This window comes from Convolutriloba macropyga, chromosome 11 (genome assembly GCF_964194025.1).
Source record: "Convolutriloba macropyga chromosome 11, txConMacr16.3, whole genome shotgun sequence".
Classification (NCBI taxonomy): domain Eukaryota; kingdom Metazoa; phylum Xenacoelomorpha; order Acoela; family Convolutidae; genus Convolutriloba; species Convolutriloba macropyga.
In genome coordinates, this window is record NC_134478.1 from 41458069 (window position 1) to 41476456 (window position 18388).

Genomic DNA, 18388 nt, shown 5'->3' on the forward strand with positions numbered 1-18388 from the left:
TCAAATAGTTAAGCTCACAGATAGTAAACAATCGGATAATACATATAGTGAAATACAAGAAGAAGTAAACTATGTAGAATTGGACGACTCAGGATATAATGACGACGAATTTAGTGATGTTATAGATAATTTAGTCGATCCAACATTAATACATGCACTAGAGAAGGCAAAAGAAATCTACAAGGAGCGTACAAAGCATTATACTATTATAGAGTCAACAGCACTACATAATGAGAATGTCAAATCAGATTGCTCTGATTTGCTAACGAAGTTAACTGAATTTGCTAAAAGGGCACAACTAGATATTGACACTATACTACAAGAACAAAATAAAGACCCTGTATTACATATAGTACGGAAATGGATAGAATCAGGCAAAGAACCTGAACACTACTATATGACTCGACAATGTAAAGCATTAAAGGCTTACAAGAGTATATATAAGTTACTACTACTAGATGAGAGTTATAAACTATTATGTTACAATAAACCTAATGAGAATGGTTCCTTCGAACTAAAGATATGTATTCCTATCTCACTATTTCTAAAGTGCTTCGAGCTAGCACATAGTAACCCTATGAGTGGCCACCGTGGCGATGCTAGTACATTAAACAATATATCCAGATTCTTTTACTGGCCCGGAATGTACAAATGGGTTACTATGTTAATCCACGATTGTTTAGATTGTCAAAAGAATAAAAGTAAAAGACACGATTTAAACGAAGCACCCTTACAACAATGGGGCGAATTGGAGACAACTCCCTTCCACACTATACATATAGACCATAAAGGACCTTTTCGGCCTTCTAGTAATGGCAAACACTACTGTCTTGTAGTTGTAGATTCATTCTCTAGATATGTACAAGTATATGCTGTTAAGTCCGCTACTTCTGACGAGACTATAAAACAAATGGAGAAATTTATAACTATCTTCGGAATACCTCAGCACATAGTACATGATAACGGTACTGCTTTTATGAGTAGTGATTTTGTAAACTGGACTTTTGAGCTTGGAATTACACTGAGGCCACGAACAGCATATTCCCCTTGGACTAACGGGAAAGTAGAAATTCAAAATAAGCACCTTACAAACTATCTTAGACACTTTCTAAATACTACTGGAAACAATTGGGCAAAATTTGTTGACAAATTTGCATTTGCGCATAATACAGCAGTGAATTATAGTACTGGTTATACGCCGTACGAGATTATATTTGGAATAAAGCCACAAATACCTATTTCACTTAGACTAGGATTGCTGCGGGATAATAAGAAGAATTGTATATCTCAATATTGTCAGGACTTGCCGTCGCATACACATTGTAAAAATTCGTGTAAAAACGAAAAGGTAGATAATCTACTACAAAATAGATTATCCAATACTGTACTACAACGCGAAACAGATTTTAAGAACATATATTGCAATACTTATACTCGTTGTCGTCAAGTTACAAATAAAGCCCATGAATATAGGAATAGATTTAAGCTCGGACGACCAATCAGCATTGGAAGCAAAGTCCTACTAGAAAATCATTCTAAGAGCTTGCTTATATCTAAGAAGCTACAATCACTTCGGTCCGGTCCATACACTGTTACAAAACATATAACTAATACAACATATGAAATACAAGGAGACGAGACGCAACAAAAAAGAGTAGTGCATAGAAACCATATAGTAGAATATTTTCCGAAGGAAAGAGAAATACAACCCTTAATCGCCGATTATACTACTGTATATGCTGAACCCGAACAATTCTATGATAACTATAACAGGCATTACATAGACAAATTTAACACTACCCAACCTAGTAATTTTATGCACTATATGCCTTGGCCAGTATTCAACAATGTTGAAACGCCGCCGCAACTCCCAAATAATAGACCCACTACTACTACTTCTACTAATACTACTACTAGATGTAGTAGCAATAACCCTCCGATTGATTCAGGCATTGACACATTAGGACTCCGAACATTATTTAACACACAACAGCAAGTTACTTCGCCTAGTAAGTCATTTAGGCCACAGCATATATCTACCCCATATCCAAGAGGACCTCTTAGTTATCCACAAACACCTCATTCCCCCCAACCATTAGCACATGATATAAGTCCCTTTAACTTTCAGAGTAGTTCACAAGTCATTACTACACAACCTACAACCCCACTAGCTAATAAATCAGTAAATGAAAAATTATATCCTACTGAACCCAGAAGGTCTGGTAGACAAGCAGTTGCTACAAAGTTATTTATTGATCCTATTCCATGGGACGCTTTAAAGGATAAAAAGAAATAAAAATTTAAATACACAGAACAAAAAGATTTTATTATTAGCCAATCAAATTCCATCATTTATAAATAAAAGGAGAATAGAAACTCCAACTCTAAAAACCAATAAAAAATGAAAACTTGAATAGAAAAATGGGATAAACATTCCCAAACTACGAAAACCAATGAAATTGCACAAACTGGTCTAAAAAATGGGAATATCTTCCCAGCCAATAAAAAGACAGAAACCGTCACTAAAAATGGGAATATTTGAGACATATTTCTAAAAGTGAGATGAAACAGCCCATTTTGCACACTATAAATAAGGGAGCATATCACAAAAAATCATTCTTCCTTCTTCATCTCTTAGTCAGCATTTAAATGCTTATCAGAATCAACGGCAAACTAGGCAAATTGAAATCCACTTTCTTTCCTGCTAACGACTTAAGCGTTATTTACGCTACTTTCCTCTTTTCCGATTTAACCACAGAGACTTTTCTAGTGAAAGAAACATCAAGTCTATTTGCTGCCTTAAAATTCAACTTCGAATTTAAAATCCCTTCAAGCATTCATACCTTCACTAACATAATTGAATATTAAGATGAATTCAGAACAAGAAACAGTTGAGCTAACCAGCTTTCAGTTCCCCGAGCCCGATCCAGAAGTGTTGGACGAAATAATTGAAGTAAGTAAATTTATAATTCTTCTTTGTTCAAACTTCTACCCTTTCAATATGAGAGTACCTGTAATTGTACCTCTAATAATTTCCACACTACTTTCAATAAATGGAGCCAACGCAGACTCCGAATTTAAAAATACTCTAAAGAAAGTAAAAGTAGGACACTTTGATTGTTCTAAAATAGATTCTAATAAAATGTACTCATTAAACAAAATAGCTCCATGCGATATCGATACTGAGAAAATAAAAGTAAGTGAGGCAACTGCTACTATTATGCAGCGCAATTATAAAACTAAATTAGAAGCAACTATGTGTAAAGCTACACATCAACGCCTAAAGTGGTATTGTGATACTTTTGACGATAGTGGTTTATCCGCTACACAAGCAACTATTAGCTCAGATATTAAATTAACAGCCGAGCAATGTCTCGAAGCTAAGAAAACAGGCTCCGCGACTATTAACACTAACAAAGTTCCATTTACAAAAAATGTAAAGAAACAAACAGTTATAAATAAGGGCGACGTTAGTGATAAATACAGTAATGAGTGCACAGAAACAGGATGGATCTACCACGATACTTACGAGACATATATGCAAGATATTAAATTACTAGTAAATTTAGAAGATGGAACGGTAAATAACCACTATAATATTCCTCTGCCTTGTAGTCTAAACAAAAATGGCTGTGACAGTGGATCAACTGATCCTTATGCATATACATGGGAAAATAGAGAAAATTGTATAATAGAAGAATTACACACAGCTCCAGTAAAAATGATACAAATAGATAGAAAATATTATATAGTAAGAGAATATGAAACTGAACCTGAATCAACAGAAGCTGTTATTAGACGTGCGCAACCATTTAAAGGGCCACGAAATACTTTCATTTTTCAGATTTATAATAATCCACAGTCAATTTGCGATTCAAACAAAATAGTTTATCCTACTCCTTATAGCTCATTATATATACATTATGAAGGAGGATTCGATATGGATACAGGAAAGGCAAAAAAACCAATTTCAAATGTTGTAAAAAATACTTATGTAAATAGCACAAGAGGCAAATTGCTCGTAAAACGAACTTCATATACAAATGGAGAGCCAAATATTGATCTGCACTCAGGAATAAATTATGAAGCGCATATGGGAACGAAATTTGACTATTACGAATATACTAATATAAGAAGACTACAGCTTTTAGATTTACAAATGATAAAAACCGATTGTGAGTTAGAACGTGCTATAAAGAGAACAAATTTAGTCTATTCGCATAGTAATCCACGTATGGCTGGATTCTTACTAACAAATAATCGCTCAATGTTCTTAGAGACAAATGATAATGTTGCATGGCTATATCATTGCCCACAGTATTTCTCACCCTTACAAATTATGGAAAAATGTTATAATAGAATTCCTATAATGTATCAAAATAAAATACATTTCGTTGATCCAATTACTAGAAAGACATACACTAGCGCTGAAGAACGATCATGTGTAGATAAACACGATAAATTATTTCAATTAGATATTGAAGATGATAACTCCTGGGTTGAATTAACACCGGGTATAACTAGAGTCAAAGGACCCTCTGTTTTTGAACCTAATATTGCTCCACAGAGATTAACTAAATACAAATTCCAGGATAGTGATGAAATATATTTGTTTACTGATCAAGAATTAAAGAAATTTTGGCGCGGAATTAAATTCAATAACGAAATGAAAGATGCTATACAAACTTTCTCTAAAGAACTTGTTGTTTCTCAAGATAATTTTAAAAGTGAGGATAGAACTTATCTTAACTATCCAATGAGAACAGTCTACTTAGACTCTTTTATTTCTCCTAATTTCTTTGATAACCGCTATATAGAAATGTTCGGTTATACACAATTTATCTTAGAGCAATGTGGAATTTATTTTGCCGCTTTTCTTTTCTTGAAATTTATTATTCAAATTGTTGTAACAATTGTAAAAGCCCTACAAATACATAAAATAACAGGAGCTTCTGTTAATTTTGGCAAAATCATCTTATTTGCCACTTACAATATTCTGTTCACTTCTATTATGACTTCTATCTTTAAAAATGAGACAACCAATGAGAAACAGCCAGATGATGCTGAACATTTAGTAACTGAAATGAAAGAAACACACTTTAATCTATATCCACATATTCCGCACCCATTATATAGTGCAATTAGAAATGAAAGACATGAAAACAATGTTGCAATAGAAGAAAATGGAGATAATCCAATTTCTCCCGTATAAAAGCAATAATGACTTTAAAAAATATACACGACTATAAATAAAAACACAAATAATTAGTTTGTTATATATAGAAAATAAATATTTTATCCATACTACACATTTATGTTATTTCTATTTTTAGAATTTAGGATACGAAGGTGACGATGACATGCCAGACCTAGATGACTTCATTCTCCCCGATACCTTCGAGGAACTGATGGGCCAGCAACAGGAACCACCAGAACAACAACCAGTACGAACTACACCAGGGAAGAGTATTCACACTATCAATACCGGGAGAGGAGAAAAAAATTGGATTTAACAGAAGTTACGATTGCTCCGACAGCCACCCACATGAAACCCACAGCTACAATTTGCCCTATACAGCCACGAATCCTTAGCATGAGCCAGAGATTGGAAAAACAGAAATTCAACGAAGAAAGAACGAGGAATAGGCAATTTAGAGGACACCCAAACTTTGACTGGGGCCTCCAATACAGAGTGCTACCAGAGGGAAATATTTATAAGATCCAATCTTATAACTCAAAATTAAAGACATATCGACTAAAGAATATATCCCTCGACCGACAGAACTTAACAGTCCCCTACCAATTCATAACCGCAGACCTCAACAACGAGCGGGACACATACACGCTGGGACTGGAGCAAAACTTCTTACGAGAGAAGAAGAAGAACGCGAATCTAATGAACCGAATAAAATTTTTGCAAAACAGAATAAATCAACTTGAAGGAAACTAAAACTAGAAACTTATTCTTATTCTAGAAACCATCTTATTCTTAATTTTGTTTTAAACATGTCTGTAAATTTTTATATCTAAATTTTTATGTCTAACCTTGTATATCCAGCTAGTTACAACAAAACCCGCTAAGTCGCCGGTTGGATGTACTGAAAATGAGAAAATGGGAACTTTTATCCCAAAAAAAAATGGGAACTTTTATCCCAAAAACTAATATGGGATGTTTTATCCCACTTTTAAAAATATGGGAAATTAATTCCCACTTTGCTGACTATATATAGGAAGCTAGTTTTTATATCAACCAGTTATTCAGTATCGTTCACTTCAACCATTTGTTCACTTCAATTCCAATTTAGTTAGCCATCTGATATTCCTCTCTTCAATTGTCACCACACACTTGCTCAATAGATTGATAAAGTAAACATATGATATCGATATTGCTTAACTCATTATTCATATTGTACCGCCTTAACTGTTTTTATAATAAAATTTTTAATTCCATTCCTTTTGTCTTTAGAACTTTAAAGTTAAACTCTCTTTGTATACTCCCATTTAAGCGGCGAGTATAGCAGTAGAGTGTGACATCGATTCCCTAGTCAGGACGTTTTAATCTTGCAAGATCTTACAAGATTCTTGCAAAAAAAAAGATGTTAATCTTGCAAGATCTGGCAAGAGGATGTTAATCTTACAAAATGTTGTTAATGTTGCAACAAAATCTTGCAAGGTTATGCATAATTAACATCCTGAATCGACTAGGGTTAGCAATGAGTGGAAATTATTCTACCGTTCAAAATAATTTTTTTAAAACTGGTCAATTTTATTTAAGTTGTAAAAAGGATCAATTAAAGGTCACTTTAATTTTCTCAAAGCATCATAAAAAAGCATTCGAATCAATTCAAATAGAAGGCGATTGAGACTTACGCTCTGGCAAAAGGTACTTGTGAGAAGAGTCGTTGATGAGCTGGTCTCTGGCTAAGTCGGCTATCGGTCCAAAAATAACAATCGGGCGCGCAAACGAGGCTGAAATCAGAAAACAATAAAAACAACTTTAAATTTGGAGGTGGGAATGGTGAAATCCGTCCAAAAAATTATAACCAAAAGGGTCACTATTAGAAACACTAAAATAAATTACATAAAGCCACAAAAGCATTTTTAATTTTTTAATCACACATTTTTAGAGTTCAAAACAAATCGGGCTCGTAAATTTTCTCTTATTGTTAACTGTTTTGTTCGATATTTCAGTAATGCGTAAATTTACGTGTCAAAAATGTTTACTATTTTCTATCATTACGAAATTCTATTGCGTAACCTTTCAATCAGCAACCCGGCTTGAAGTAACTTTGTCCGCATGACGATTTCCAGCTTGTTTTTACTCTTAAGAAGAAAAGTTGACATGAATGAACATTATTAGGGACGTTTTTCGTTTCAAGTTTTGAATTCTTAGCTTTTATCAATTGGTCGAAAAAAGTTTTGAATTTTGGTTCCTAGATGCCTAGATTTTGAAAAAATGCATCTTCTTTTATAAACAAGGCAACAATTTCATAATCATTTTGAAAAAAAATCCTAACGTTTTTTTTTTGTATTCACTGACAACATATTTTGCTAGAAATAATTTTTTGTTTCGATGACAACACTATAAGTATTTTTTCCGCTAAAAAACTGTCGCTTTCTATACAGATACAGCATGCTCTGATCTGCGAGTCGGATCAATGTTGTCATCTTAATGTACTAGGGCAAATGGAACAATATGATGCCGGCAACTGTTCCAAAGCGAAAAAAAGCATATTTCTTGCATCATCACAAAATTCGTAAAAAGCACATTTTCCAATTTTCGTTATAAATAAAGGCTTTTGCAAGATAGCAGAAAATAGCAACAGTAACCAACCTTGCTTTGCACCATGTTCAACCAACACGATGACATCATCATTGCCTGACTTTTCATCTGAGCGAACAATATTTGTTTGCTCATGATTTGGTTTCTTTCAGTTTATTCGGTCTTTTGATTTAAAAGATGCACACAAAAGTTTGCAATTTTTTGATTGACAGAATTTTGACCGTAATTTACGGTAGAGTTGCTTACATTGGCCTATTACGGCTTCGAACAACAAATGCTTTTACTACATCAAAATTTTTGGTCAGAACTCAATTGCTAGATCGAGATTGTTGCCAATTTCTAGCTTTTCCAAAAAATCATTCAGATCAATTACAAACTGCCTAACATTATTTAAAACTTTTCCTGTTTCATATTCATATTAGAAAATTTTGAGCCTATTTTAATTGTTCCGACCTATTTTAGTGGGGAGGAGGAACTGAATACTCCAATATGTTTTTTTGTTCGGTCAATTTTGGTCGATCGATATAATCATTGCGGAGATTTGTGTGTGGTATCAAAAGAAAACTAGTCCTGTGTGGAATATGGAATTAAAAAGACTTTTTTTGATTTTCGCTTTTGAGGTAGTTAACAGGGAATTATTGAGGTTTAAATTTTAGGGAATAAGAGAAAAATTCCGTTGTTTTCATTCACATTTTCCGTGTCTTTGAACACAATCTGCAAATATTTGTTAAAAATGTTAACAATAGTGGGGTTGATAATATTTTTTTACAAAAAGGAGGGTCGCTCAATTGTTGAATCCAAGTTTTTTGGCTAGAGTTTATGCTACATTTCTGAAAAATCAGACTTTTTTCGGTCAAAAATGTGACCATTCAAGCCTATTTAGCCCACTTTTCATAAATTTGCCAGAGACCTTAAAACTGCAGTCAAATTCTTCCTGCGCTCACAAAAAGAGGGTGTACTCTTACGGGCTCTAAAAGTCTTATGGAAATATAATTTTAACTTTTTTACAAATTTAAACTCAATACTTATACAAAATGCTGATGTTGATCTCACCATGTGTCCTTACGGTGAAGAAAAATATAGATTTTAATGGGGTGCGGCCTTTTTTCATATTTCCGCATTTAAAGATTTTATGTAAATAATTGAGAAGATTTTCAATTCACGGCTCAACCATTGATACTAACAAAAAATGAGGTACAACAAACATAAATTAGGTTTCTGAGCTAAGCTCATAATTTTATGGCTCTGGCCACTTTTTGCACATAATTTTATGGAATTCTTATGTTTTGCTTTCTTTTGTAATACTTTTTTAGTCTAGTGACTTAAACAAAGATCCAGTTGGCATTTTTACCCCAGTCAAAAATCCAGTTGACCTTGTCAGTAAATTTTTGAACTTTGCCAATATTTTATAGTTTTTCTCTCAATTTATGGCGCAGTCTCAGAAAAAACGGAGGGAAGCCCATTTACTGTGAGTAATAGATCAATGAATGTGACGATTTTAAATTTAACTAATGACCTCTTGGTTTTGTTACTCCTTGTTTCTATTTTTCTTTATTTTTGAGCATAACTGCATGCTTTACAGGTTCATTTTGTTTCCATGTCCATTTACCACCTTATTGACGGGTCCAATTGATGAAAATCATAGATGGGAAAACGCACAACGTTTAATAAGGGCATATCTGATTACGTTATTGTTTTTGTCAAATCTTTTTTGCTTTTGGGCTGAGACACAGTTCTCTAGAAGAATTTCATTGGATTTTTTTCTGTTTATCTATGTTTGTCTTTATTTTTAATGGTTTGCAACATAATGATATGTCTCAATTGCTTTGCCAGGACGTATAACTGAACTTATTGAACGACTTTAATTTATAGCTTTCAAATTAACTTTCAAATATAGATTTTTTTTCCTTTTTTTCTATTTTCACTCATTTTCGACATCATGTATCACACACTCGCTAATAAAACGTCTTCGATACTTTTGTTGATTCAAATATTTTTTTCTCTGTTAGTTATATGTTTTGACTCAGGGCTTCAACCAGATGTATATTTTTTTAAAATCTGGATTTTTATACTGTTCAATTTTGTTGTCATTTCTCCGCAGTCATTTTATAAGAAGGACCTATTGTTTTTAACAGGCCGAATTGGTTTTCTAAGGTGTTGTAACTCAATCCATAATTTTTGCTGAAAACTCGTATCTGTTAGGAATTCTGAAAACATTTGTTTTCAAAAACATTTTTGGATTTTTGAGTTTCGCAATTTTAATTTTCTTTCTGTTGATTTGTAGCTTATTCTCTGTAAAAACAGGTCTTAGCCCAATTCTAGAGTGCTATAATTTAATTTATATACCAGTTTTTTTTCAATCATTTGTTTCTAGGCTTTGTTGCTAATATTGATACGATATTTCATACAAAGTTTATAACTACGAGATGTTTATATGTTTGTTCCTTTCCAAGGATTTTTGTTTTTGTTTCAAATTCTGCCATTAATGGTAGGCCCCATTAATGGATATAAAATATTGCGCAATTAAACAGTAGGCCCCATTAATGGATATAAAATATTGCGCAATTAAACAGTAACAATGCTCTCAGTGAAAAAATTTTGGTTTTAACGGCTTCACTGCCAATTTCGCGCAAAGTCGAATTGAATTTTTTGTTTTTGCCGTTATTTGACCTTTTTTGTAGTCGTATGACGTACACTGGATAATGACAGGTCTCAATTGCTTCCTACAGAGATATAAAAGAAATTTTTAGTGATTTCAGTTAATATATAATGAGAATGATCACTTTCAAATTAGTTGTTTTCAAAAAAGAAACGTATTTGTGAACTTCGTACCTTTTCGCTCTTTTTTGTCGACCTGCTAGCCAATCGATTGAGTGCAGGTCTCATATCTTTTGTATTGAAGTATAGGTTAATTTGTTTTGTTTAGTTTTTATCTAATGCGAGTCTGATTTTGTTGTGGTTTTTTTAATATACACATCGAGTGTTGGTCGTAATTAGTGTTTATTATTTGATTTTTATTTTTGTCTGTTCTAGTATTCCTATTGAAAACAAGTTTCATGGGCCCTCTAACGTGGCATTATTTTATTCCATTAGTGTTTTATTGAGCGATATGAATCTTTTTAAAAGTTTTCTATCTTTTCATCTTTTGGTAGCCAATTAAGCCAAGAATGCATACGCACTTTACCGAGACTCCTTGTTTTCTTTTTTATCAAATCACGTTTATCTTTCAAGCGTTTGCATGTCTCATGACAAGAAGGCTATTTCCATCTGTTGGAGAAACATGTTTCTGTGGTAACAACCCTCTTACTTTTATTTTTTCTTACAGCGTTTAGTTTTACTGTAACTAAACTCTTTCACGTAATTGATTCTATGTGAGTGAATGTCTATGAACAATATGTTCAGAAATACCGAGAAAATTTCCTTTCAGGGATTGCAAAGAAAACAGACAAAATAGCGTCAATTATCATATTTTTTCAGATGCTCATGTTTAATTTCTCTAATATTATGAAAAATTATTATTTATCTCTGTGCAACTTCGGGACGGTTTGAAAAAGTTCCAGGGGCTTGTTAAAAATACCAATCCAGTTGACTTCAATGAAACAAGTTAACTAGTTAAGTGCTGTTTTTGTGTGCTAATTAAAGATTACGAGTCCGTACTGTATAAAACTGTATCAAAATGCTCTTCATTAATTCAACTCTCCGTAAGTACCATCCATTAATGGATCTGAAATGCAATCAGACGAAAAATTCATATATACTTATAAAGCAGGGTAGGCTACTGCTTTCCACGCTCGTTTTTAAAACTTTCACTTGGCTACCTGGGCCCTTTCAATCCATTAACAGCTCGAAAAATAACCTAGTCTAATGTACAATTTCCTAATGAACCATGCTACATTCTAGGTAAAGGTGAGCGTCAATCATAAGACAGTAGAAAAGCTTATGGGGTAGGGGAGGTTGGATGGTTGGGTGGGTGGGAGGGGGGTTAAAGTGCGACTATGATTTCTCAATGAGAGTTCCCTAGTTATAAAGTCTGCCAAAACTCTTATGATCACCGAGCACCTCAACTTGAAAAATATTATGAGACTCAGGTCCGGGTATTCGCTGTTCAAAATGAAATTAAAGTATACGTATGAATGCTAGATGTTGTATTGCATATCTTACCATGTTTAAGGCGTACTCGTTCATAGACTGGCATTGCTGCAGTCGAAGGACCATCTGAAACAACCACAAACAGGTAAATAAAAAATATGTACTTGAAAACGTCCGGGGCAAAATCATTTGTTCAGGAAATAACAGGACACTGGAATTTGATTGGATGGTTTTGAAGATTATTATCATGATGTGTGAGGGTTACTGCAGTGCACAATTAAAATGCCACTGATAAGTCCAATGATAAAATTATACTAAAAGAGATTGAGTTAAAAATTCGTGGAATAAATGAAGCACGCAAAACTAAAAGCGTAGCCCGATGAACAAAAAAAACATATCCAATTGACTCCAATTGTTAACTCATGAATGAAGTATTCTGGTGACCGGATTTATTGTTCCGACCCTCTTGAGGGGGGAGGAACTATATACTCAAATGGGTTTTTTTGTTCCGTGAGTTTTCGCCGCTCGATATATTCATCGTAGAGAATTGAGACTGGTATCATTAGAAAGCTCGTCCATCTTCGAATATGGAAATAAAAAGATTTTTTAAATTTTCGTTCTCTGCAGGGAGTTATCGAGGTTTAAACTTCTGAAAAAAGTAGAGTGAATTCACGTTGTTTTATTCACAATTTCCGAAATTTTTGCCTAAATTTTCGTCAATTTTGCTAAAATTTGTTATAATTTTTAAGAATAGTGTCGTTGATTTTATTTTTGAAGACGAACAAGCATTGTTGATTGTTTTGATTTAATTTTTTGGTCAAAAAATCTGGATAAACATGTCAAAATTTAGCCTTTTTCATCAAAAACCGCAGGAAATAAGCTACTTTAGTCCACTTTGATTATTTTGCCGACAGTGCACCCCCAAACAAACTCATACAATCCTTGTAGACTCAGACGGGGCTATTTCTACTTCAGAGTCCGCTGAGAGTGCACTGTAGTTAAAACTTTGCCGTTTTTTGCTAACTTTACTCGTTGATTATCAAAAATGCAGAATTTATTTTGAGTTTTCAACTAACAAATTATCAATATCTAAAACATTCGAAAAATCATTTGTTCCTAAAATGTTCCTCTTTATTTTTTGTTCCTCTTTATTTTTTTAATAATAAAGAACAGAACATATCAAATCAAAGCTCAGGAGTGATAGGCTTAATTAACTTTTCCTCTATTTTTTTCTTAATTTGTTCAACTTCCAGCTTAGTGTCAGCAAAGAAAGACTGCTTCTTCTTTCTACTGATTTAACATTTATTCTCGGTTGCAGTTTTAAGCCTGAAGTTATTGTTTTCTGGCTTTGATACTACAAGATTTCAGATTTTTTTTGTTTTGATATTTGCCAGTTTTTCACGTTTTCTAATTTTGTCACATTATCACATTATTAACAGTTCTCATGTCACCTTATTAGTATTCAGAATAAGGCACAATTGAACATATTAAAATCCTGAAAGATATGCATCATCCTTTTAACGGCCTCGACGCCTCTTTCTTGAAGAAATCAATTGAATTTTTTAATTTTGCCTCTAACTGTCATTTATACTTTGTCGTTTCGGTCGTATGAAATTTCCTGTATAGTGATAGCTTTCATTGGCTTTTCATGGAAGAATAGAAGAATCGATATTCTGATATTAGTAGATAGCTGATGGCTTTCATGACTTTGAAAATAATCGTTTTCCAAAATTTAAAAAAAAAACTTTTTAACTTCGCAATTTTGTTGTTTTTATGTTTCTTTTTGTTACCTAATCTCGTTAGTTAATTGCAGGTCAAATATGACATTATGGGTGTCAAGGGAATAAAAGGGATTGGTGTCCCAAAATCTTCTTTTAAAAGAATTTGTTATGACCTTACTGGCTTCGACACCGGTTTTTCAGAAAATAAAAGTAAATTAATTTGATTTTTGTCATATTTGACGTTCTTTTTGTAGATGCAAGAAATATTATGGATAATTACAGGTCTCGAGGGCTTCCTTTTCATGAATAAACGACCCTATTTAAATAGCTCTTTTTGTAATTAATGCCTTTCATGACATTGAATGTAATTTTGTTTCGAAAAAAAATTGAAAGTATTACAAACTTTAGCACTTCGCTTTTTTGTCTACTTGTTACCTAGTCTTACTAAAGAATGGCCACGTACTACGTTATAGCTGTTTGAAGAAGGCGCAATCAAATATATTTTGAGTGCCAAAATTTGGCTTGACGGTTTTGACAGCGTTTTCTGGCAAGTTTCAATTGAAATTTTGTTTGTTCTTTGTTGTTCTTTTTAGCCGCTTTAAAAAATGAATAAGGACAGGTCCTAATGCCCTTCTATAGAAGCAGTGGTAACCGCAAATTTGTGGTAATTTTAATTGATTCCTAATGGTATTTATTACTTTGAAGTTAACTGTTTCAAAAAAATAAGTTAATTTTTTTTACTTTACTGTTTTTGTTCTTTTTTGTATAATTGTTACCAAACCTTTTTATGGACTGGTCGCATATGTTTTCTGGTGATTTATAAGTTATTTTTAATTAGTTTTAGGTTTATCTGACGGTATGTTGACTTTGTTATTAAATTTAGTTTTTATGAGGGACATAAATTTTTTGATGTAATTAATGTTTGTTGTTGTTGTTGTTTGATTTTGCTGTTCGTCTTGACTCGCTTTCTTAATATTGACATATTACAGCAATCGAATGCATCAATTTTTACTCCACTGAGTTATTTGCTTTGGAGGCTCTTATCGTTCATACAGAATTTTTTGAAAAAGACTTGGGCTTTTTTGGGATTCGCAAAAAATAATTTTCGGGTTTTTCTATCTGTTCCTCATTTGGTAGACAATTATGCCAAAATTGTGGATGGGCGGGGTCGGAACCTTATGTGCCATCGCACATTACCGAGCCGCCTTGTTTAAACTTAAGCGCTAGGGTTGCTATCTGCAAATTTATTAGAAGGACACAAAAAGGTCTGAGCTTTTGACGCTTTTCATACCAAACATAGCCAAATGTCCTCAGTTAAAACATCCATAATTGAGAAGATAAATTTTAATCTAGAGGAAAGTTTTTTCCTCGTTCTCATTTTTTTACCAAGCAGCATAGCAAAATATGAGCACATAACTACACTCAAACTTTACAAAAAAAACGCTATAACTTTTGTTTTGTTTTTCTAAGTAAGAACAGTCGTTTTCAAAGTGAATTTTTCACAGTTCAAGTGAGTTACGTTAGATGTCCACAAAATTTTTTTAAAAAGTTTTAGAATTTTGGTCTGCTATCATTGCAGTAGTCGTAATTGATAAATTGATCCTATTTCTAATTATTGTGGTTTGCTCTATTTTCAGAGAAACATTCAGAGTTTCAGAGTTGCAAAAAATTATAATAGTAACAATTGATATTTTTGTTTCAACTTCAATTCTATTAAAAATTTGAAATTCATTGCAGCTCTTCAATGAAAAGAAGAAACATTTTATTTGATTTTAGTATTTTTCTTTGACTGTTTCAAAGCAAATTTCGAAAAAACAACAATTTTTGAGATCGAACATAGAGATGACTTGACTTAAAATTTTTTAAACTGATCATGAGAAAAAGCAAGTATCTATCTCACAAAATCGCACTATCTCACAAAATAACTAAGATGTTTAGAAAATATGAAACATTTAAGTAATTTGTTCCGTTAAATAACAAGTTTCAATTTTAAACAGAAAACAAAGTTTGCTTTATCAAATGTATACAGATTTTACAACAAAAATAATAAATTTGTAATTCTATCAGACTTTTGCTTCATGGTCAAAAACTTTTTACCTAAAAGATCTGTTACAAATTTGCTTACGGCATATTTAGAACAGAACAATTTTTTGAATCTGACAAATGCAAATCACTCATTTCAAAGAAAATGTGTTGACTTTTGAGCAAATGAGAATATTAATTCCTCACTCGAAGTCTGCTTTAAGATGTCGATAGTTGAGAAACAAGAGATAATTACTGTTTTTAAAATTGTCAAATTATGAGGCATGTTTCACTAGTAGTCTGCACAACCGCTAAATACCAGACACTTTTTTTTCTTAGAACAAATTATTTTTTAAGACCCTCATTATTTTCTAAAAACAAACAATCTTCGTTTTATTTTTTCTTTCGTTTCATCAAAAACAGGTTTTTGTTGAAAAAAATGTTCTTTTTCCATTTTTGGAAGTTTTCATTCGAGATACTAAATTTTTATGGGTCGTATTTTGATTCGCCTGGTTCGAACTCCGGCTATAGTTCCCAATGTTCAAGTTAACACCTGCTCATTTCTCACAAAAATTTAACCAACTATTTCCGCTGATATAAATAAAATTGATTTTGATAATTTTGATGGAGAAACTGATTGGTCAAATTAAAATAATTTCTGATTTTTAAAGCAAACGTTTTCAAACTTTACGTTCCTCGTCAGGGTAGAACTATTTCCCAAATTGTTAAAGGTTACTATGAAAAGGTATTTACATTTGTCTGAGACCACAATTTAAACAATTTTAGGAAATAACTTTAAGAAAATTGAATTTAAAATATCCAGATACACAATATTTAGCCTATTTACATCTTCATATTTACATCGGTTACCATTATCTTTACAAAATTTCCTATTTCGGATTTTAGGATTTTGGCCAGGTTTTTGCTTTTCTGGGTAACTCAAGATTTTGCCGTAACCTTGAGCATCCCTTTGTGGAGGTTTTGCCAATTTTTTTTACCATGCACAAACAATTTTTTGCCCTATAATTCAGTGAAATATATGATGGAACAATTGTTTTAGCTTGAGTTCCCGTCCCCGATATTGGTCACGTGTATTTAGCCCCGGTTTCAACTTGCTGATGTATATGGCTTGCTGATGTATAGAGCTCAAATAATTTCATTAACCTTTAATTTTCAATCAAAAACGTGACTAACTTAAAAATGTCTTGATATTGAATCAAAACTCATGTTCTTCACAAGTTTTTTTGTTGTAAAGTTTTCTAATTTGTATATCGTCTTAGCGTTTCAATGATTTATTTCTCCAAGAAATTTAACCAATAATTTGAAAGCTATATACTGCTGCTATATATTTTTTGGACTCGATTCAATATTTTTTTTCTTTTTTACCTGCTTGAGATCCCATCTGGCACGCAACATTATTACCCGAGTAACCAAATTTTAAAAAAAATTTCTCGTTTTCATGAAAAAAGAAAAATCGGCAGAAACTGAAAATTTTTCAGCTAGCAGACCAGAATTAAATCTGGAGCGTTTGACTGGTTATCTAAAGTCTAAGTGTCTATCTAACTAAAGGAGAACTACGACAACAGCCTGGATTGTATTGAAATAGTTCACACAAAACAACCTGACAACTTAGCCAGTCTATACGTGGCTTTAGATGCCGAAGAGCCGCGAGCTGCGGCGGCGAAGCGCTTTAGCAAGCTGGGTTTCCTCTTCATGACGAAGGAGGGGTTCCGACTGCGATCGAGGGTCTCGAACCCCGGTGGGGATGAGACGGAGGTCTTGGAGTTCCTCGGAAGAGTCTGGGAGGAACGGGCGGACTGTGAAGCCCCGGCTGCATAATACGTATGGTTCAGGTTAAATTTTGTGTTGTAAAAATATATATGCTGGCATCATATATGAAAACTAATAACTTAGAAAAGCAAAGATTATGTAAGATTCCTTTGGTTTTGAAGTACTCAGAAATCGAGCATGGCCAACGTCAAATCTTATATGATCCGCGGATCCGTCTATGAAATCAAAGAAACGAAACTCATTATCGCTTATTTCTGTCTAGAGAGATTATTCTTCCAATTTCTGATTAAAGAACTCAAGCAATTTACAGTACTGAAATATGATAGCTGATTCACACGTGATAACTGGCCCGAACTGGTTCATAATTGCGTGTAATTTATTTTTTTAAAAAAATAGCAGGTTAAGTCCTGAAATTCAATGCAAATAATTTTGAAAACTCCTGACCTGATCAAGAGACTAATTGACCCGACGGACCAAAATATAACAAAAAATACTTTCAAAAATTAAGAGGAAGGAAATTAAAAGCATCTAAATTCATATTTTGGTGCTAAAGATTTGAAAACCACATTTCTTCTCAAATTTAAGGAACGTGAATCTTGGGAAAACTAAACGAGACAGGTAAACGCAATTACGATTTGAAACTAGCATTAAATAATAAAAAAGAAGGTAGAGTTAGCTTTAAAAAGTTTCATTGGCCCCTAAAAACAGGAAAATTACAAAGCATATCAAAATTGCTTAATGCCAAAATTGCCAAAATATATCAAAAAAAGTAAAGATTTCAAATTATACATATATATATATATATATATATATATATATATATATATATATATATTTATATATATATATATATATATATATATATATATATATATGTATGTATGTATTTTTATATATAAAAATTGCATATACCAATGCATATGTATTGAGAGAGACATGAAAACGAATCCCGTGTTCAGAATCCTCTGTAAAGTGTGGCAAT

General features: G+C 32.7%; 1 protein-coding gene across 9 annotated transcripts in view; it reads right to left on the reverse strand.

Annotated features, from left to right (window-relative positions):
• The window catches only part of LOC142349449 (tight junction protein 1-like), a 158630-nt gene that overhangs the window by 57414 nt on the left and 82828 nt on the right, over positions 1-18388 (reverse strand). For 8 of the 9 annotated variants that reach the window (XM_075401022.1, XM_075401019.1, XM_075401017.1 and 5 more), the window contains 3 exons: positions 17237-17446; positions 11945-11998; positions 6871-6969 (listed from right to left, as the gene is read on the reverse strand). In XM_075401022.1, the coding sequence (XP_075257137.1) occupies positions 6871-6969; positions 11945-11998; positions 17237-17446 (363 nt within the window). The remainder of the gene's footprint in view (positions 1-6870; positions 6970-11944; positions 11999-17236; positions 17447-18388) is intronic. The other variant, XM_075401020.1, reaches the window with a different exon arrangement.